Here is a 22,857-nt window from a genome sequence, read left to right on the forward strand (position 1 = left end):
TCAACATTCAGGATCCTCCGTAATACTCAAAATCCTAGATCCAGCCCATTGTGGAATATCTCTAGAATGGCATGATCCCTACTGCCATTCATCACATCTCATTATATATATATATATATATATATATATATATATATATATATATATATATATATATATATATATATATATATTTCTATGTACTTCCCACTTCTTAGAATCTCTAAACTTTTCACATAAATCTTCTGCAGTGTTCATATTTTACCAACATGGTACACATGTCATATTTGTATAATTGATTCATGTGTTCTCGACTTCATGTCAAGGACACCTTAAGGCCTTATTATCCAACTAATCATGCTTACATTCAGACGATGGTCTCAACATCATCATATCAAAAGATCATACACATAGTTGTCATCGAAGACTTCCCAAATTTATCCATTTAAAATCTTTCGCCCTATAAAGAGTGACTACATAGATTTTCCATCAATGAGTAAACAAATAACTATACCCTTTCAGTGATGTTATTCACACGATATCACCACCACTTGCATCTTAACAGTTTAATGTTTGTGTGCTTACACACAGCTATACATTTGATGAACAGTCATTAGTATTTGTTATTTTCTTATTGTGCATCTAGTATTTATACTACCTACTCAAATAGGTCATGTACAATGATAAACCGGATATAATTTCAACCATTCTATTCTAAGTCAAACATAACAGTTTCAATGGGTCTTCTAACTTTTTCTCATTTTTACTATTGTACGCCACTGGTTCATTAAACTAGGCACGTACCTTACTTTCTCAACGGCCTTACGACACCTCTACTTTTTATTCATTCGTAGTATAAAACTATCACCATTATTATGATCAATGGGTTGATCATATGGAAGATTACCTTACTGGTTTAGATGAAGAAGTGTGTGGAAAACATGTTATAGTTCTTTTGTATGTAAAATAGTTATGGCAATTTGTAAATGTTTTTCGTATTTTTAGTGTAAGATAGTGTTTTTGACATGTAAATAGTACATGTCACAAATGTTTTATTTTCATTACAAATGTTATTTGTTATGAAATGTTCATATGATTGATAGCTTCTTATCAAATGATATTTGTTTTATGATATGTACTCCACCTATCAAATAAAGTAATCGTAACCTAGATCACAAGCATGAAGTTTTTAGGGATATTAGACTACTTACTTTTAAAAGATAGTTTGTAAAAAGCATTTTTTTAGTTCTTTTGATTTGTAAATAATAATGGTAATTTGTAAACGCTTTCCTATTGTGTGTGATGCTTTGTATCCTTGTATAAAAGGATGTTTTGCTTTTTGTAAATGTTTCATAAAAGTTTGCAAATGGTGTATAATTTGTACCCTAGTATAAAATGATGTTTTGGGGTGTTACATAGACTTTCATAGTCTAGTACAGTTAGTAAAGAGCCTTCCTACGGAAAAATAATATGATTAGTATTACAATATTATAGGGATTAAACTTGTATATGTGGAAGGTGAATCATAGTTTAACAAACTATTTTCAAGCATTACAAAATTAAAAGAATGAAAGATTAATCTTAGTGTACAAGTAACACTATTATATTGTCACTATGTCGGATCACTGGTAAGGATAAGCTTACTTAAACAATTTCCTTAATCCATATCATAACCTTACGATTGTCCTCAAACATGAATGAAAACTTTATGTCCTCGACGGAACAGTTCTTGATGATCTAGGTAACAAGGTAATCATAGTTAATATGTACTCCCAATCCCAATAATTCGAAGAAGAATATTAACTTGAAGAAAATATGTACTTGCATTTAGAATCTTAAATCAAATCATATTTCATAGTGTTCATGTTATATTTCTACTGATCTCTCCCGTGAATAATAGTAGGGTTCGTCTTCAAAAAATATGACATCCACGGAATAATATTGTTTTCTGAGAAATTAAATTTTCTCCTACCTTTTATGCCTACAAATATTCCTACCCACTAACATTATGACACGTGTCACCATTATTCCTAATATACTTTTAATGAGATAGTTAAGTAAATATGGAATAATGACACATGTCAAAAATTTAATAGATAGGAATATTTGTATGTATAAAAGGTAGGAGGGAATTTAATTTCTCTTGTTTTCTGGTGGATGGAGAATAACATTTATACTCTCGCTGATTTGGGGAATACCCTAAGAAAACACATTTGACAGACGAGTTTGCTTTTTGTAAATGTTTCATAATTTGCAAATGGTATATGCTTTGAATTTAAAATGATGCTTTGGGGTTGTTATAAAGAGTTTCATAGGAACAACTGGTAAAAAACTTTCGCACCGAAAAATAATATGATTAATATCACAGTATAATAGGAATTCAAACTTATATATGTGAACTAAACATAGTTTAACAAATTATGTTCGAGCATTACAAAATTATTAGAATGAAAAATTAATCTTAATGTACTGATATACAAGTTTATTTGTTTGTGCATCGTCATTACAAAATTATAAGATGAGATTAATTTTAATGTACTAATACGCAACTTTATGCATATCATTTGATAAATAATTAAAAAAAAATACAACACCATTATATTGTCACTGTAATGATAAGCTTCCTAAAACAATTTCCTTAATTCATATCATAACCTTCGATTGTCCTCAAACATGAATGAAAACTTTATGTCATCGACGGACCAATTCTTGATAATCTAGGTAACAAGGTAATCATAGTTAATATGTACTTGCATTTAGGGGAATCCCAATAATTCGAAGAAGAATATTAACTTGAAGGAAATATGTACTTGCATTTAAAATCTTAAATCAAATCATATTTCATAGTGTCCCTGTTATAATTCTGAATATATTAATTGGGTTGTTCTACCCCTACTCAGAGAGAAATCTCATTCTTATACTACATGTATGTATGTATGTCAAACTTGAAAAGTCTGATATTGCTTATTCATAGGATCATTAGCATCATCCGCAATGGGGACTTTATTTATATCTTGACATCACTTATGTCAATAGATGAGATGTTAAGTTCTAAGTATGTGGATGGTTGACAATGTATACTAGATGATAGCACCCATTAGAGTTAAAACATTTCTTGATTTGATTAATCATGATGCATCTGATGCTGTTTTGAGTTTCATCACATGTCAATATGTTCATATTCTACAAAATCAGTTAAGTGTTCCATGGAACTCTTTCCAAAACCCCATTCGATTAAGGACATATAGAGACCTGACTAGGATGAAAGACAAACCTAAACCCTAAAACTCAATTTATGACATAGCAAATTAAGTTATGTGAGTCAAAAAGAAACAATACTTAATAGCTACTAAAAGTGACAAGAGTAAAAGGCATATCTAATAATACTCCAACGACCCTTGGCTTGCAACAAAATTCAAAACAATTGAGCAACAACAACAAAGTAGGAGGAATTTGGTAGTTTGTCCATATGTACACTTTAAAATAATTTGACAAAGGCAAAAAAAAAAAAAGGTATTTTAATAGAATTGTAGAGAATCTTAAATGTTGATGGTTGCATCCCAGAGTCTAAGCAGTCCATTGCGGCCCCCACTGCATATCCTTTTGCGTTCAAGATCAGAAGCCACACATCGCACCTGAAAATAAAACATCATAATTTTGGTAAATTCAAGTTATTCCTTGTATCCCAATATAAATGCAAATCAGAGGACAAATAAACGTAATTTCATCATATATCATTTTTATTGATTTAGTCATTCTGTAGTTGTGTAGTGATTTTCTTGACCATTAACAGAACCATTTTCACGGCCCCCATGATCCAGTTTTGAGAACAAGGCACAAATACACAATGTAGTTTCACTCACCATTTTATTTAGTTATTATTATTCATAGTAATAATAGTTGAGATACAAAGTAGTAATTCATGATGTAACTACATAGTGAAAACACGTAGAAGATATATAAAATGGTAAAGTGGTGAAGGTTGGATGATATGAGATTATTATTTATTTATAGTTGGCGAAAGCAATTGTAACATTTAGGTGCTGTTTGTTTTGGAAATGGTTAAATGTCTTTTGTCTTTTTCCAAGTTTGCGGAAGAAGACGTGCACTTGCAAAACGTCTACCCGCCAGAAGGGAAAAGTGCTCAAAAAGTACTTTTGTAGAAAAACAAACGAGGCCTTAGTGTATCACAACACAACTAACAAGAAAAGTAAGTGTGGACAGAAGAGAAGAAGGGATATAGATATAATAAGGTCCTATTTGGCAGACTAGCATAAAAGCTAGCTGGTAGATGATAAGCTAAGTTATGAATTAATAGTGTTTGGTAAAAAGTAGTTGATAAGCTAGATTACATGTAAAATGACATAAATGGACATTTATATATATATATATATATATATATATATATATATATATATATATATATATATATATATATATAAACTAAAAACTAGCATAAGATAGTAGTATAATTAAGGGCATATTTGGAATATTTATGAAAAAACTCCATAAGCTTCCCAAAAGTTATATTTCAAAGTAGCTTACCAAAAGCTAGCTTATAAGCTACAATAAAGTATTTTTGACAATCAGGGTGTATGTAATACCATACCATTGCTACTGTTTTGTGAGGTGTTCTGTAGAGCTGCCAGGTTGAAGTCTTTGAAGCAGAGGCAGAGGCAGAGGCAGGTCGATGAAAGAGAGACATTGTGTTATCAGCAGCTCCAATTCCCAACCAGTTCTCCCCAGCATTAATTGACAGAACACCACCACCATGAAGCGTCACGTTCTTTGAACTTTTCAATCCTCCTCCTCCTCCTACAGTAAATCAACAAAACCCCCCTCCTCATCATCATTATTTTTATTATTATTATAATACCATTCTAGCAAATACACTTTTTCAAACTACAATCTCCTCGGTCCTCCTATTAACAAACTAGGACTTAAGTTGTAATATATATATTATTGAAAGCATGTTGCATTGCATTCAATGTATGGCATGGCGAAGTTATGTCCTTGAAAGAAAAAGAAAAAAAAACAAAACAAAACAGGAGTTATTATAAAGGTTTTTGATACTGACCATCCTCGTTTTCCCAGAACCTGACCAACCCATCACTTGAACCTGAAAACATTTACATACATGCCTATTTATTAATACTGAAAGAGACTAAATTGGGTCTTGGCTGGACAGATTTTTAAGGAAAAAGAAAGATCCAACGAAAACATAAAAAGCATCGCCACTCATGTGACTGGGAAAATTATTGTCCCACTCCCACATAAAATGATAGAATAGGACTCGCTTTCATCCTTTCATTACTGTGAAAATAGCACTAGAAAGCTTCTCTCTCCACTTGGTCTACTCATCTGTCATCTATAAACGGCAAACGTAGCCTTTTTTGGAAGGAGGGATGAAAAAAGACCTCCCTCCCTCATCAAGAAAAGCCCTAGGCTTAGGCTACGCAGCCAGTCCCACTCCCATGTAGCAAACGCATTTAAGTCTTTAAGATGGAATTACACTGACCAGTTATTACTCCTCTATCTGACTTGGAGTACTCAACACAAAGAACAGGGCCACCGTGACAGGCCAAAACAGCATCACATGTTCCTCGAGAAATTGACCACATCCGGGCAGTCCAGTCATCACTGCCCGTAATTACAGTGTCCCCAACCATTCTTATTGACCTGCCACACCCACCATAGATATTAAAAATAAAAAAAAATAAAAAAATAAAAAAAAGTTTGTGTATCCAGCCACCAAAAAATCTTGACCCTTCCTTACCTGATCCATTTGGAGTGCCCTAAAAGCTTGTGCATTTGTCGACCGGATCGTATGTCCCATATGTTTGCAACTCTGTCAGAGGAAATTAACATTAAGCTTTTTTATCTCTAGTACTGTGTTTGGATTTGGACTGATGATGTCAATGGGACAAAAATTATGTAGTAATCCAAAATATTGACAGGGACTGTTGTGAAAAAGACATTAATGTCTGAAACAGTGCTAGAAAGCTTGTCCATTCCAGCCCAGCCCCAGCAAAATACAGGTTCTTAGAGGTTGCACTGGTAAAATGGTGGGACTGAACAGCATTAAGTTGCGAAAAGCTTAAAGAAAGTAAGTAAAAGGTTTGAAACTTTATAAAGAAAGTAAACCTGTTTTTAAAACCTCTAAAAAAAATCATCCTTTTTAAATATTTTGCTTACATTTAAAACATTTTAAACCTTTTTCTTATATTTTTTCAACCTTCGTAGGTTGTATAAAAAAAAAAGTTTAAACATGATGTAAAAAAGTTTTAAAAGGCTTGTAAAAACAGTTTTAAAAAAAAAAAAAAAAAAAATTGGACAAAATTCGTAAGAAAATTTAGAACATGGGCCAAAAGTTGTAATAGCAGGGCAGTCTAAATACAATACAAATACATAGGTTAGGTTTTTAAACAAAAAATTGGGTTATTTGGCAATTTGAAAAGTAATACTAGTATTTATTAATTAATTAATAATAGGGGAAGGGGAAGGGGCATACGCGTCTCTTCCAGCAGCGGCCAAAACTCCGGTAGAGTCATCGTATTCCATGCAAAGGACAGCACTGGAGCAACGACCGACAGTGGCGACACACGCATCCGTTCTTACATCCCACATCTTCACTGTTCCATCATACGCTGCCGTCAGCACACGCTCCCCCGATAGCATACGAGCACAGCTCACCTGCCAAATCAATCATTTCCTCCTTTCTTTTTAATTTTCAATTTTCAACAATATAATATTATTACAAGTTAGATTTTACTTTACCTCGGCATCATGTCCCTTGAGCTCTTCTAGAAGTTGTGTTGTCTGTTTATCCCATACAAACACATACGCATCATCCGATCCTGACACAATTTTTCCACGATCAGAACTAATTGCCCTCACACTCCTGCCATCAAAAATCAAAAACATTTCAGTTTCACCTCATTTCACAAGTTTTAGGCTTACAAAACAAAATTCACCTTGTATGTCCCTTTAGTGTTGCCCTCAGTTCATTCCCACGAAGACTTGGATCCCAAATCTTAACCTGCATGCCATAACAATCAATAACTAACATCAACATGTTTCGTCACAAAATACATATATACTAAACGACACGCAAGAAACAAACACCAACACACTCTCATTTATTTATTTACTTGAAAAATATCGTAGATTTTCTTTGGAAGAAATGAAAAACATATCAACAAAAGTGAATTGCTATTTCCTGCAACATAAAACTAGATTAAACTATGACATGCAAAATGTAACTATTGGTATAAGGTCAAGGGTTAAAATGAAGTTGTTTCTTTTAGCAGTCCAAGCGCAAACATATATATATTCCAACTATGATGAGTAGGTACTTTAGCAGCATATGTGATTATCAATATTTGAGATATGCAGAATGATTTATATGTATGTATGTGTCTGAGATATGCCTGAATGATGAGACACTGCACATACATACATACATACATACAGTTATGAGTGAGTTATAGGAATAGGAAGCTTACAGTGCAGTCTGTACTTCCGCTTATAAAAAATCCAGCATCTTCACGGTCACCCACAAGGTCCCAAACTTCTCTTTGTGTCACGCAATGCAATGCAGTGATTGCACCATTATGGCCCCTAAGTGTCCGGATGCTAGATTGTAGTTTATGTTGTCCACTAACACCATTCTCACTTTTACCTATCAGTAAAATATAAAATCAAATTCTGTGGGAATAACAACCAATGCACTACTTATGATATGAGCATTGATTGATTGATTCATTGCTTTTATGTTATGTGTAAAGAACATGAACGAACATACATTGGTAAATAATATTATGGTAATAATGTGGTTATTTCCTATAATTTGGTGGAAGTAAATGGGGGAATGATGAGTTTACATATTGTCAACAAAGAATCACAATTAGGTTGGCATAGAACTTGGGTGGGGCAAGTAAGAGAGGATGGCATGGTACCTTGATCGGAGGTCCATTTACGAACACGGGTGAATGAGGAGTTGGTGCGTAGTGTAGTAGTATCCCTGGTAAACATGCTTTGGACCCAGCTCCTACCAGAAGCCTCTGCAGGTTGTTGGTTGTCTATTCCTATTCCTATGGCCGAGGAAGCGTCTTGTGGTCGTGGGGAGGGCAGCAATCCTCCCATTCCCACACTTCCCGACTTCACTGAATAAACACCCCAATAACCAACACATAGCTGCTGGATATGCGACATATACCCCCGAAGCTTTATCTGCACCCACACCCACAGTAAGTAATTTATATCATTCATTGAAAAAGAAGAAGCAGGAATGCATTGATTGCAGACCCATGGATTGGGTCTGGAGATTCTTCAAATAAATATATACCAGTAAAGCAATCGACATTAAATCTTACTTACAATATGACTGTAACCGATGTTGTTCTTCCCTGCAATCGTTTCGATGATATACCAAGAATCCGTGTCAGGAAGGCCTAGCCCCGCCTTCAACAAATTAATTACTAGTATTAATTAAATCAGCAAGCACAACACAACAACGTAAAAGCTAAGGATGAAACAAAAATCAAAACGTACCATGTGTGTCGCCAAAATAATTAGCTGTGCAGTCACCAATGCCGCATAGTTAGTTGACCTGACAGATTCTTTTCTTAGGAATAATAATAATAATAACAATAGCAATGTGTGTGGATTGTACTGGGAGCACGGCTCATCTCAATGGAACATAAATTGCAATTTTTGTCCCACACAAAAAAGTTGCTACTAATCTTCAAAATCCATAAGGAAGGAGAACTAGTTTATACCAATTTTCTGTTGTGAGACATTTATGCAAGAAATAGATAATCTTGGGTTGGGGAAATAACCATAAATTGCTACTTACTTGTTTGAAAAGCATTCCATTAGATACTCAAAGTACACGTCCCAGAAGCTGCAATAAGATTCGTAGATATAAAACACTAGTCATTGGATAGTTGACTTCATGGACTTAATCTGCTAAGCTATATACCTTAATGCAGAAAGTTAAAGTGTTTTTTTTCCAGATTTGCCATACATAATCTGGTAAGCTATGTATGACTTAATAGAAAAAACCAAAGAAAGTTAAAGTCTTTTTTTTCAGATTTGCCCTCATTTATTTTTTTACTTCAAATTCCGGTTGTTTTCCCAAAATACTTTTTAAACATCATTCAGCACTTGGTCAAGTCGATGGGAAAAGAAAAGAAAGAGTCCCTTCCTTAATCTCATAAGCTACATATAGGTGTTTTATTTTGACTTGATGCAGAAAAAAGAGTTAATAGAGAAATTTAGAAAATAAGGCTTTCTCCCTTAAGTCGTAACTTTTTACAAATTTACTGTTTATTTCCTTCCATTTGCAGTTATTTTTTCTTAAACATGATTTATCTTGAAAACAGTTAAGAGAGGAGGGAAAGAAACAGAAAACAGATAAATGAAGTTGAGTAAAAACATACCGTAACTCCTCCCATATGGAAAGGGAACGAAGATGGCGTTGAACATAATCTGCAACATTATTCCTGTCTTTCTTGTACATTTCAGCTGAAACTTCAAGGGCATCTCTAATGGTTGCTATATCATTCCTCGATGTAGCACGAGTAATTGCCGTTTTTAGCTGTGTTACATAAAAAGAAAATACAAAATCTCAAACTGTATAGCAGAAAAGCTAAATAAAAATGCAAACATCTTTCCCCATTATGCTTTTTCAATCCACTTCCCCAAGAGAAGAGTGCTATTATTTTCAACCTCAATTATCCACACAGCACTTTCTTCTACAAACAGCTATTGCACAAATAAAGCCATTCTTCCAACACAAGCAATGGTGAATTTTAATGACATTGCAAAGCACATCCATCAAAATATGTCTATAGTGTTGACTCCTAAATAAGTCTCCCATTTTATCTATTTACTTGTGTTTTCTCCAATTACAAAGCAACTTTCACAGCTACCTACGAATGGGTAGATTTTTCAAATGTCCTGATGAGAATACAACGCTAATACCTTAATAACCAAAAAAAAATGAAACTACACTGCTGAAATATCATGAAATGGCAGTACGATGCTATAAAATAAACAATTAAATGGAAGCTTGTTGCTGTTATTGCATTTAGCCCTTTGAATAAAATAATTCTCAACCAAGGAATAGAAATAGCATAGACCATAAACATAACATACCAGTTCTTTCACTGCAGTGAACTGCTCTTCAGTCAAGTGACCTTTCCAACCCTGAAACCACAAAAAGATTAAAATCACGACAACAAAGTTCAATACAATCAGGGTTCAAAATGTGCATACCGAGTGAATATGTTCCCTTATACATTCAACAAATCCACTACCACCAATCCCCTCTGCATCAATTTCTATCAAAGCTACAAAAGATTATATTTGCAGAAGCCAAAAACCAATTAGCTAAGATCCTTATAAATAGAAGGGTTAATATGAAAGAAATAGCAATGTAGTTTCATTTCTTCCTATTACGGCATTCTACTTTGAAAAATCTACCCAGTTATAGCAATGCCATTTCAAATACAAAGCAACTTTCACTGCTATAATAAAAAAATATAAAAAAATGGAAGTACATTGCTATAACTGGTTAGATTTTTCAAAGTAGAATACCTTAACATAAAATGATGCTATAATACAAAAATAATTGAAAGTGCATTGCTAATCTCGCATTTGGCCCAAAACAAAAAGGGTAAATGCATAAAATAGCAATGCACTTCCAAAAATATATTATTATAGCATTGTACTTGAATTTACTTATTACAGCATTGTACTTTGAAATTAGTTCTTATGAGGGCATTCAGCATTGTACTTTGAAAAATCCAGCCAATTAAAGCAATGAATAATCTTTTAAACTAGTTCGGTATAAATATAATTGGGTGAATTTTTGTAAGTAGGATGATTTTAGAAAAGTAGATTGTTATTCCAAAATAAAAGCCATATAAAATAGCAACAATTTACCTAGGATTGTTCCATATTCAAAAGATGACAAAGGATCATCAGTGGCTCCCAATTTCAGAAGACGTAGCCATAGACCCTGTTTGGCCATTCAGAATAACAAAAAGCATTTGGGAGAAAGAATTAAACAAGATTCATAGATACAACTGAGATGGTAACAAACAAAATAAAAATTGACTATTTGTAGCAACTTTTGTCCCCCCCCCCCCCCCCCCCAATTGTGTTTGTTTGTGTGTGTCTACACAATACAAACAGGCAGGCACACATTCCCCAAAAGGGTAAAAGTATGGAGGATGTGAAAATGATATTTCCATGAACAATTATCCCAAAAGGATAAAATTACGAAAAGACCCTTTCCTGACCTGCAATTTCACTTTTATATCCAAGACCATGCGCTCCCGTTCAGCCTGCAAGTTGCAAAATATTTAGAATCACAAAACCAGCAGATAGATGAGATGAGATGAGTTGTGATTAAGACTTAAGAGAACTCACAGCTCTCTCTCTAGGACTTAGACTTTCTCCTTTGGAGTCTCCATCCGTGTACACCGAAGGTGAGCTGGCATAAAACAATATATCAGAACTTAGCAACAGACTTCGCTGAATTATACTTGAACAACAAATTTGGGTTAAATGCAAGGTATGTACTTTTATGGATATTTTTTAGGGTTTTGTTCCTGTGTTAATGTCCAAAAGTTGCCAAGTTTTTATTTTTACCCTTATTACCTGTAATAGCAGGTTTCTAGGTTACCATTAAATCAAATTAGTTTACAAATCTTTTATGTTTTTATCCCAAGTATTATTCCAAGGTAGAAAAATATAATGGTATGATTTCAAGGTAGAAAAAGAAGCGAAAGTAATAAATGGAAATATTGACCTAGGAGTATGCTTTGCGGCATATTCAAGAGCTCCACTAGCTGCAGCTAGTATCTGCTTTCTTTTCTCCTCCTGGTCTTGTGATCTATAGTTGGAAGGGAACCTGTCGTAAGTATATCTAGCACCAGATCCTGAAAGTTCATCACCAAACTTACAAAATCAATTGAAAAACAAAAAGCAAATCAACCAACACCAGACCACAAATATTTTAAGTTGCTAGCTTATTATTATAAGTTTGAGGTGGGGTGAAACAGAAAACAATCATCACCAATTTCCCCAAATCCCAGCCACAAGGTGAGCATGCTTATTAACTTATCATCGCCACCCCACCAGTAATATGCATTTTTTAAGTGTTTGGATACAAAAAACTGAAAACTGCTTATCCCTTACGTATTTGAAACTCCTTATTAGATTTACTCTTTTATCCTTAAAAACATTTATGTATCACAGCTTTTCTTCCTTACCTAAATTTCTTTTATGTAACCATTTTTTTCTTCATATGTAAATAAATGTTGAGTGTCGAGTGATTTCAATCATATGATACATTTAATGTCAGATGTGAAATATATCATATTTCATGTTTTCACTTTTACTAAATGTAAACATTATTGATATATTTTTTGTAAAACATATTATTTAATGTTATTGATATAGTTTTTTTGTAAAAGATACTTTCTTTAATGTTATTGGTTTAAAATCATATAATAGATATAAATGATAACAAATAGATTGTTATATGTAAAGTTAAATAAGCAAATAATATGTTTTTAGTCATTTTACATGTATAAGAAGAATTTGACAAACACAAAAAAAACAACTTATAATCAACTTATTTCGTTTTAAGCTAATCGAAACACTTTTTCTTAAACTCCGTTTTGGTACCTCATAAGCTATTAAGCACTTGTATAGAAAAACATAAGTTGTTTTAAATAAGCAAAATCCCAAACACCCCTTAATGTATGTGTGAGCACTATGTCACTTGTTGAGGGACTTTGACCAGATATATCATCCATATGGGGGTTACCAATCAACACCTTAAAGCATAGGACACAGACACACAACCTGTTGGTGGTGGTTGGTTTTGGGAGCCTAGGGTCCCACATATTTATAAACAAAAAATACCCTGCAATTCTCCCTTTTTTATTAGAAGACCAAAATACCCTTATTATTATATAATTAAAATTAAATATTTAAAAAGTTTCAACTATACACATATACATTAAAAAAGTATAAATATAATTATAAAAATTACTCAAACACCATTCCATTCAGTCAAGCTAATGTGTGTCCGATTATGATTGATTCCTTCACATGCCGATTCCTTTGATAAAGTAACATGAAAAAGTACCTGATATTCCTAAACCCGGGTCAGAAATAGTTATAATCTCAGGCTCCGCTGAGGCTGAGGGCAATATAGAGAGTGGATTTTGACCTCTTCCAATTGCATCTTGTAACTTATCAACAAGATTACTACTGTTTTCACCAGAACCTAAACCTCTTTCCAAATAATCCAAGAATCCTTGAGACTCTAGAAACTGAGTTACCTATGCAACAGTTCGAAAAAATTACACCCATTAACAGGATTGTATAGATGAATAAAAAGGAAAAGCATGTTATAAATGGCTAAATGCAAGAAATAGCAATGTACTTTGTTTATTTGCTTATTAGAGCATCCTACTTTCATTACAGCATTGTACTTACAATTTTTTGTCTTTAAAAAACCCGCCCAATTATACAAGTGAGAACTGTTTTGTATTTGGATACTAATTCTATGATTTCATAGATTTTCCAAAGTACAATGTTGTAACAAGAAAAAAAAATGAAAGTAAGATCCTATAATTAACAAATCAATCAAAGTATATTGCTATTTTTCTGCATTTAACCCAATTATATATGATGGCTAATACAGTTATGCAGAATGTATGAAAGTTCTACCAAGTATTAACTTAAACAACCACCTATTATAATTAGACTCAGACCGATAACAGGAATGTATGGATATATATAAAAAGGAAAAGCAATTATAAAGAGAAAAATGCAGCAGCAGCATACTTTCATTTATTTGTTAATTACTTTTATTTCGTTTTGTTAGACTACAGCATTGTACTTCCAAGGCATTGTTATTTAAAAACAATTATAGCATTGTAGTTTCAGCATTTTTCTTATTTTTGAAATTTCTACCGAATCAATCATAACATATTGTGTATGGCAGTTAAAATTGGTTTGTATTTGGATGGCTAGTATTGGGTATATTTTTCAAAGTAGAATAACAAATGAAAGTAGGATACCAATACCATAACAAAAAAATCAATTTTAGTATGTTGCTATTTTCTGCATTTAACCTAATTAAAAACAATTCATCATGTAAGTATGCAGAATCAGAATGTATGGAGGTTCTAATAAGCATAAGTTAAACCCATAGCCATAGGCCATTACCATCTCATCTATTGGTTGGTGAGTTGCCCGGGAACGCTTCTTGAGAAAAGCTTGAGTGTTGAACACTTGATTTGCTGTATTTTCCTGGAAAATGAAATATGAGAGGATCTATAATAGTAGCATTATCATATGCCATATGCAATGCAGGAGGAGGTTAGAAAGAATTATAACAGGCCAGGGTTTGTTTATTCCTCCTTACTATGAAGTTACGGTAGCCTCCCAAGATTGAAGCAAAAAACTTAAGGAAAATAATCCTGAAGAATAAAGGAAAGTATTCAAAAGATCAAATCAAAATGCAGTTCAATTAATTAAAATACTTACATTTTATCAACATTGTATGTTCAATCTTTTTTCTAATCAAGGCAAAGATATACCCAATTATAGTTAACTTTTTTTTTTATCTTATTATTTAAGACATTATAGTTTCAATTACAATAAATGGGTAGATTTTTTTTTAAGAAGTAAGTAATATAGGGAGGGAGAAATGAAAGTAAAAGTAGTATGTAGTAATATTAAAAATAGTTTTAGATGGAAAATGGATTTAGTAAGTGTTTGAGTATTACCTGAGTTGCACATCATGGTCGGGGGACCAAGCCTTGGTGTTAAATCTTGAATATTGCTCGTATGACTCAAGATCAGCCTTCATTGAGTCTATCCAAACAACATTCGGATGCAATAACTTCAAGATCTCACTCCGTAAACAACTCATTTCTGGCTCCGGTATCGGTGGAATCTCCTCTGAGCTCATGATGCAATTATGTTCAAGATCAACAACCACTACCTACAGCCACCAACCAAATCGTCTGATTTTCAACTATCAAATGATATTATATACATGTAAGTAAAGTAGATTCATGTGCACTATTGAGGTGGCACTGAATTATTCCAAAAAGAAGATTACAGCAAAGCAAATTTCAAGAAAATAAAAATACTTATACTATATTTTCCTACTATTCTCATGTAAAATTGTCATTATTCATTATATTTAATAAAACAAATCTCCAATTCTATTAGATTTCAGTCTAATTCTGGGATTTTAATTGCTTAACAGTTTTAAATGCAAGGCATAGCATAGTCATTTTTAATTTATAGGTTTTGCTCTACCCCTAAAAGTGTAAAAGATTTTCTTCCTGACCGGCCTAACCAGCTAAAGAAAAGAATAGTTACACCCTTAATACATACAGTACAGATATCCAAAATGCAGGAGAAGACAAAGTTTTACAATTATGCAAAAAAATAAATAACCAATAAGGGCATCCATGCAAACCCACTTTTAATAAATGGAAGTCTCTTAGCAATGCCAGCTCCGCAATGGGTATGTCATATGTGTATGTGTATGTGTATGGACCCCATTCTTTTAATATTATTATTACATTAAACTCTAAGTTCTAACATTATCTATGTGGATTGATTATTATTTTATAAATATATTTGCATACTCAAAGAAGCTTAACTTATTATAATTACTAAAAGAAGCTAAACATTTGGTTGATGTTAATATATTTGCATACTAAAAGAAGCTAAACGTTTGGTTGATGTAAGGGTAATAATTACTATTAGTAGTTAAAATACAATGTATTTTGTGATATAATGTCTGAAATACTTTATTAATTAAATAAATAATGTTATTATTTGGACAAGTATTAACATTATTAATTAATTATTAAAAAAAGGATTATTAAGTTGTTGGTATGGCTTTTAGAAGGCGTGCGTAAATAAATGCATTGATGTACAAAATAATTGCAAAGGATGACATGAAACGTGGCAGAAATGAAAGGAGTTTTGTATTGGCCTAAGAAACTAACACAAGCAGTGAGCAGTAAGAGTGGTTTAAGGACAAAAAAAAAAATAACAACTTACACCATCCATTGAGAGACCAGTAGTATCAACACCTGAATGAAGCCCCATCATATATGGTGTAGGAGCATCAATATAGTCAACTCCACTGAAAAATAGCAACGGAATGTAGACATGCTGATTCACCACACAAACAATCATATTCATATCAGATACCAATCCAATCAAACATCACACTATTTTTAAATAATGACGCCCCAGTCATATCATGTAATGTTACTTGGTTCAGAAAATTCCTTTAGTGGTGGTTTGGGTTTGTTAAAGCTATAATAGATCCATTTAATTCAAAATTCTATCATAGTTAGCAACGTGCTTCCATTAATTAGCACAGCCTATTTTGTGCTTTGGAAGATCCATCCATTAATTCGGTAGGATTTTCACAGAAAATATGATGTCAGGATTTGCATATATTATTCAAACTCAAAGTAGGATAATAAGAAAAATTTCGAAAGTAGAATGTGGTAATTAATAGAAAGAAATGAATGTAGGATGCTATGACATATGAAACTAGATTTGCTATTTCTTGCGTTTATCCCTCCCTATTTTAGTTGGTTAGTATGCCTATGATATCTTTTTAAAAGCTTGGAAGACCCGCCCAGGTTGATGTATTAATAATTAATTACTTGTTAACTCAAAGTTAAGTTAAGTTAAGTTAAGTTGCCGAAGATAATTGGATTGGATTACAGTCTACAAAACTTTTTTTTTATTTTTTTCCCATGTTAAAACTTTATGTGCAGCCTCCCAGAAAAAGTTAGGATAAGTCACACAGACAAGACAAGTTGAGATAGATAAAGCCTGCAAAAAAAAGTTTACCTGCCACCGGAAAGGATAGATCAAATGGCATATTGCTTCGGAAGCAAGCGTTAGTAGAGAGTATCTGCATAAAACAAATAATTCACAATCATAAGACTTCTCTTTTACTCGATTAAGGCCTTCATTGTTTCTTTTTTTCATATTAAGTGTTGTCTAGATAAATAATGTTGAAAAGATATTCGAGAAAATAAAAGGGAAGAATACACGGGGGTAAATTTGTAAAAATTACAACTTTCTGGGATAACGAGTTTAGGTTTTAGGATTTGGGATTCCTTTTTAGGGTAAAGAGATTACCCTTGCTAAAATGCATGCACTGAAATAAAATCTTGTACAAGACAAAGAGCAAGGCTCCAGAGTTTAGGTGTAGTCCTTTCCCTGACTTTCTCTATTAAGTGGTTTTTAATTTATGGCATCAAGTGAAGTCAAAAGGACACAGAAACACTGATGACTGATATGTAGAGGTTAATGGATTAAGTCCATTAAGATAAAAAGAAACAGCAGAAAGCACCATGGGGACTTAAACATAGTTGCAATTATTGCATATATACTCAAACTTTTACATTTCTTTACCCATCATTGTGTAATATCATCTTTTAACTAATACCCTACAAATGTGTGATACCTTCTCTCCAACCTTATGGTTCACATAACGTTTTGGAAGGGATTATTAGCATTTGTAGGAAATGGAATGGAAATTTGTATATATTTGTTGGTTTATAAATCCATCAAAAGATTCGGAATGTAACTAAGGATAAATGGTAAAATTCCCCTTTATTGATCTTTTATAAATTATTCTTTATTTTTAAAGAAATACATACTTCAATTACCCTTTTATTAATTTCTTGTTTAAACTATTTTAGAATTAAATATAATTGATTATTCAACAAAACACACAATAAAGATACAAATTATTGTCAAAAAACTTGTAAAAATATTTGAGCTTCTTCAAATACTTGTAAAAATATTTAAATTATGTTTTTTTATCAAAGAGAAGACTGTTAGTTATAAAATCTTGGGGTTTAGGGAGGGCATTTGAATTCCATGTTTATTGAACGAAAAGTCCTTCACTACTACTAGTGGGATATCCGGATTCCATCATAATTCAATTCCATTCGTACTCATCTGCAACTAAAATGCCATGCCAGAATGGAATGGAATGGATGGCAACTTTAGATCTAAAAGTGAAAATAGTCCAAAAAAAAAGGTCAGAAGTTGGATCTTAAATGAAAGAAACACCTACTTGTCTGATCGAAGCAAAACCCTTCTCTCAATTAATACAGCTGTAAACAGTTTGATGAAGTTATCCACATCCAGGCACTGCACCAGCGGTTGAAAGGATATCTGCTCAAGTAAATGGGCAATAATTATCAGCACCCAAAAGGAAAGGAATTCTAACAGAATTGGAATTCATGCGTATGTGTGTGTGTTTGTGTTTGTATTTGTATTTGTATTTGTGTTTGTGTTTGGTTTAAATCCATAGGAATCCTTCATATCAGAATCTATCATTCCATTTTTTGTTAAAACCATAGACATACATAATATATATATATATATATATATATATATATATATATATATTAAAACACATTTTGAATTCCAGTCCATTCCCAACAAGCAAACACATGGCAGGTAAAGGTTTCATATTCGAGTTTTTCCATATGGGAAAATTCATGCACTTACATCAGCGTGAGGAAGGCCATCCTTGGGCGGAAAGTCAACGGAAAGCAGGCTATTCTCAATGGCAAAGAGAACACGTCCCTTTCCAGGAGTAGGCAAAGGTACGTTGGACACCGTATACGAGATAACATCCCATAATGGCTTGCTGCAAAATCCAATCCAATCCAATATATAACTGTTATTCACATTTTCCATGTCCTAAAACAAACCCTATATTGTATCTTCAAATTACTATTCTACTTTTGAAAGTAATTGGAAAGTACATTGCTATTTCTCCCCTAAAGGAATATGTATATACATGCAACAACTTGTTTACTAAAACTCTAAAGAGATGAGAATGAGTCAATGAGATAGATGTCTAAATGATAATTCATTATGTTCAAGAAAGAAGTACATGTTTAGAGCATTGGAAATTGATGATATAATCAAAATAACTGCCTGTGTTTGTTACACAAGCCAGGACAGGACTGAAGAAGCTTTTTTTGATGATGGATTTGAACGCTAACATAAAAGAATGATGCATCAACACACGAGAAAGAGAACAAGAACAGATATGTGCATACAGACAGGTATTATGATTATCCACATACACTCTGGTCGTATTCGTATCAGGCATAATAATATTATACTGTTACCTGCTTCCATTAGAGGAAAAGCAAAGTTGATGTATTTTCTCTAGTACTTCCCGAAGGATGTGAAAACTGGGAGCGCGTGAAACTAGACAGATACATTTATCAGCAAATGAATTTGTAGGAATGCGATAAGCTTCTGCAATATCCTCACAAACAGGATCCCGAAAAGCAATGCAACTCACATAAATTTTAGAACCATCGCCCTCTGCACCAAACCAACACAATAATAAAACACTCATGTCTATCAGTCTATGTCTTCGACTCATTGCATAATTACAAAATAAAAACTAATTATCTAAAATTCTAATATTCAAACCAAAACCAAAGGGCTTCTAGCCCAGCGGTATCCCTCCTTGAGGTTGAGGATTCAAGTCCCATCAGGGACATAGGTGGACTTAGGACTTAGGAGTAGTGTAGAAGTAGAGTAGATTTACATTTCCAAAAAAAAAATCTATAATACTGCCTCTAACATGCCATATGCTATTCGCATATCCGGATTAGAACCCATTTTATACTCGAAGAGCATCTTTAAGAAATATCACCATGGCATTAAGTGTCTCCATCCGCATAATTATAAAACAAACTATAACTTGAAACAGATAATCTAAAAAATTTCATATTAAGGACTATCAGAATTTTTCTTGCCACATCATTCACCATAATCGTACTGACCCAACCCCTAAAAAAATATAAGAATTGCCCTTCACTGATCACATCTTCAACTTCCCTGTCAACATAACATACCTTGACTTGCACTTTTGTACTTTTTTAGTTGACCTTAATTTAATTTCAAGGGGTCATCTAGTATTTTGTCAATTAACATATTTCGCCATTTTTGTCCCACCATGCTCATCCATAAAGGAAGCATTCATCATATTATTAGTTTTTTGTTTGTGAATTCATCATATCAATATCTCCTTCATGATAAGCTATATTACTACTTATAGACCTCTCGGTTCCTAATGATTACAACAAACCACTATAAATTTCTAAATTCTTCTACCATAACCAAAAACCTCACTAAAATTCAATTCCCCCTTAGGGAAGTCTTTGCACTAGTTGGTACCCCGCGTTTATCGTGGAACAACCATTTGGATCTGGTATGTGCTAAACAAATAGTAATCAAAAATAACAAAATAAAAACCCTCGACATTTACTCAATGGTTACATACCAGTTAAAACAATAGGATAACTGCGTGGGAAAGATAACGGATTGCTTGAATCAAACCCAGTTGTGTAGAATTCCACACCAGCCGGTAGAACACACTGCATTACAAATAAACCATTGATATTATTAACAGTGGGAAATAACATGAATAAGAATAGTGAAGTAAATTATCATATAAGCTGGCTCACACCCAAGAGCATCATCATGTGACATGATTTGTATGTAAATCACTACAGTGCCCACAAGGGGCCAATTCCAAATACACAATGGAACACCTATTTTCACCATATTCACTTACTAATTCTATCACTTCAATAAAATTGTGAACCATGAAAAACATAATTCAAGCTTTCATCTACCACTCTTGTGTTTCAACTACTCTGACTTAACCACAATCTCATACAAACCACATTACCAGCAACTATGTCTCGAATAAACTTAAGTGTTAACACAAAGGGGTTATTTGGACATGCTTTTTCAGGGTGATTACTGTGACTTGAGGAATCGGAAGGTGATGATAATTTGAAAACATACATTTATCTTGAATTGATAATCAGTTTTCTTATAATTTTGATTACTTTGACACTTCAGAAAAATTATAATCATAAATAGGTTTTGACACTGATGCTCCGACTTGAAAATGTAATAATCATTTTAACTCACGGCCAAAAAACCCCCAAAATTGAACAGAGCTTGCCACAATCACGGTTCAGTATATCAGAAGATGCGCATTACTCCTTATTCCAAAAGGGAAAGCTTTTGACTTTGCGATGCAAATTTGTTTAATTTCAACTTCAAAATTGATATGTAACTTAAGTAGCTTTCAAGGTAAAATCGCTGACTACATTAGAAACTTATAATAACTACTGAAATTATGACCATCTTGCTGCTGGAGTTTAAACTGTAGCCTAAAGCACATCAGTTTCAATTTTAGAAAGGCTAGGTTCAATTTCTGAAAGGAGAGTCAAATCGTAAAGCAATAACAGAAAGCACGAGCTATTACATAAGAATAATGACATCAAATGGCATTGGAATCAGGAAACTTACGGTGGGAAGTTGGGGAGGAGGAGGAGGATAGAGCGTGTGAGTAGGAGGAGGATACTGATCAAGGAGAGAAGCTAAATAGAAAACCCCTGTTCCGTGAAACCCTTTTTCACCATCCAGCGTACGAATCTCCGGTCCAATTCCACACACCACGAAGTACTCGAACAACTGACTCATTCGCTTTCTCTCTAAATACACTTGAATTACAAGTTAGAAAGAGATATAGAATGCAGCATAGTTGATTGATTGAACACTTAACAAAGTTTACTCAGACAGATGGATTTGATTATTGTGAACATTAAAAAGGAAACTTTGCTAGATCTGCTTCCAAAGTGATGTGAAAGTGACCAGGTGATTGTTGGAATGAAATGGATCTGATGAATCAAGTAATTTGATGATGAATAGGTACAGTCAGATGTTTCAAAGGCAGGTCGTCCCAGCGATTTTGCGATCCGGGAATGAATTTGTATTAGGAAATTTTGAGAAAGTGACCGAAATATGATCTAAAAAAAATTAGCATTTTCTTTTTTTAAAACCCTTAAATTTTAAATTTTATAGAAATTGTTGGTTTTACTTTTCAACAGATTTTTTTGTTTGTTTATATCATAAACTTGTTTTTTTTTTTTTTTTACCCTTTTTACCTGTAATAGTAGGTAACCAGGTTATCATAAATTATTTTTTACGAAAAAACCCTTAAGTTTATAAATATTTTGCAAAAAAACCATTAAGATTATAAAAATATAAAATATAAATATATATTCAAATTTTGATTAAACTAAATGGTTTTTAAAAATTTAATTGTCAAAAGTATATCAAACTAATATAAGTTTTATTTTATCTATATTATAAAACCAAAACTGAAACATATTTTTAGATTTACGTACAGTCGTCGGGCTGAGAAGCCAGACGACTCAAGGCGAGGGTATTGAACCTCGCATGCGGAGCTTGCCGCTATAATGGAGTCGGGCTGAGAAGTCCGGCGACTCGAGGCGAGGGTATTAAACCTCGCATGCGGAGCTTACCTCTATAATGGAGTTGGGCTGAGAAGTCAAGCGACTCAAGGCGAGTGTATTGAACCTCGCAGGGTTGGGCGCAACAACCCACTATCTATGTGTCCAGTTTGGGTAACCAATCTGGGCCGAAGTGTAATGGCACCAGATGTTGCGCTGCATCATTAGTTGTAGTGATGACTAATGCCTCATCTTCTAATGACTTTGACGAAAGCCATGCAGCGAGGCTGCTAGGAGCTAGACAGTTGAGTTGTTGTCAGGAGGTGTGTAGTGGGAGTATTGTCGAGAGTAGAGCAACAGGGTCGCTAAAGGTCGGGCGACGAGCTGCTAGCGATGGATGAGCAACACGACTACTAAGAGATGGGCAATGAGACTCCCAAGGGTTGAACTACGAGGCTGCCCTTTTGATCTAATGTCACCT

The 22,857-nt window shown here is 33.3% G+C and overlaps 1 protein-coding gene across 1 annotated transcript; it reads right to left on the reverse strand.

Annotated features, from left to right (window-relative positions):
• Nucleotides 1-3,340: 3,340 nt before the first annotated feature.
• LOC111879239 (DENN domain and WD repeat-containing protein SCD1) lies at nucleotides 3,341-21,895 on the reverse strand. The gene is made up of 31 exons (XM_023875709.2): nucleotides 21,430-21,895; nucleotides 20,387-20,480; nucleotides 19,218-19,419; nucleotides 18,586-18,727; nucleotides 18,146-18,246; nucleotides 16,906-16,969; nucleotides 16,096-16,209; nucleotides 14,799-15,016; nucleotides 14,435-14,489; nucleotides 14,236-14,319; nucleotides 13,148-13,343; nucleotides 11,801-11,930; nucleotides 11,419-11,482; nucleotides 11,289-11,333; nucleotides 10,930-11,005; nucleotides 10,261-10,334; nucleotides 10,141-10,191; nucleotides 9,423-9,580; nucleotides 8,837-8,884; nucleotides 8,533-8,590; nucleotides 8,359-8,442; nucleotides 7,938-8,211; nucleotides 7,485-7,660; nucleotides 6,954-7,018; nucleotides 6,757-6,880; nucleotides 6,491-6,672; nucleotides 5,756-5,827; nucleotides 5,498-5,658; nucleotides 5,057-5,098; nucleotides 4,589-4,794; nucleotides 3,341-3,614 (listed from the first exon to the last, which is right to left on the reverse strand). Exons 1-31 carry the CDS (start codon nucleotides 21,601-21,603, stop codon nucleotides 3,519-3,521), a joined length of 3,630 nt encoding a protein of 1,209 aa, XP_023731477.1. The 5' UTR covers nucleotides 21,604-21,895; the 3' UTR covers nucleotides 3,341-3,518.
• Nucleotides 21,896-22,857: the final 962 nt, after the last annotated feature.

This window comes from Lactuca sativa, chromosome 8 (genome assembly GCF_002870075.4).
Source record: "Lactuca sativa cultivar Salinas chromosome 8, Lsat_Salinas_v11, whole genome shotgun sequence".
Classification (NCBI taxonomy): Eukaryota; Viridiplantae; Streptophyta; class Magnoliopsida; order Asterales; family Asteraceae; genus Lactuca; species Lactuca sativa.

Coding starts and splice junctions, on each gene's coding strand:
- LOC111879239 (XM_023875709.2), bottom strand. CDS start 21,603: ATGAGTCAGTTGTTCGAGTACTTCGTGGTGTGTGGAATTGGACCGGAG. Junction 11,006..11,288: donor ATATAAAAGTGAAATTGCAG/GTCAGGAAAGGG, acceptor ATGGCCAAACAG/GGTCTATGGCTACGTCTTCT. Junction 6,881..6,953: donor ACACTAAAGGGACATACAAG/GTGAATTTTGTT, acceptor TTTTGATGGCAG/GAGTGTGAGGGCAATTAGTT.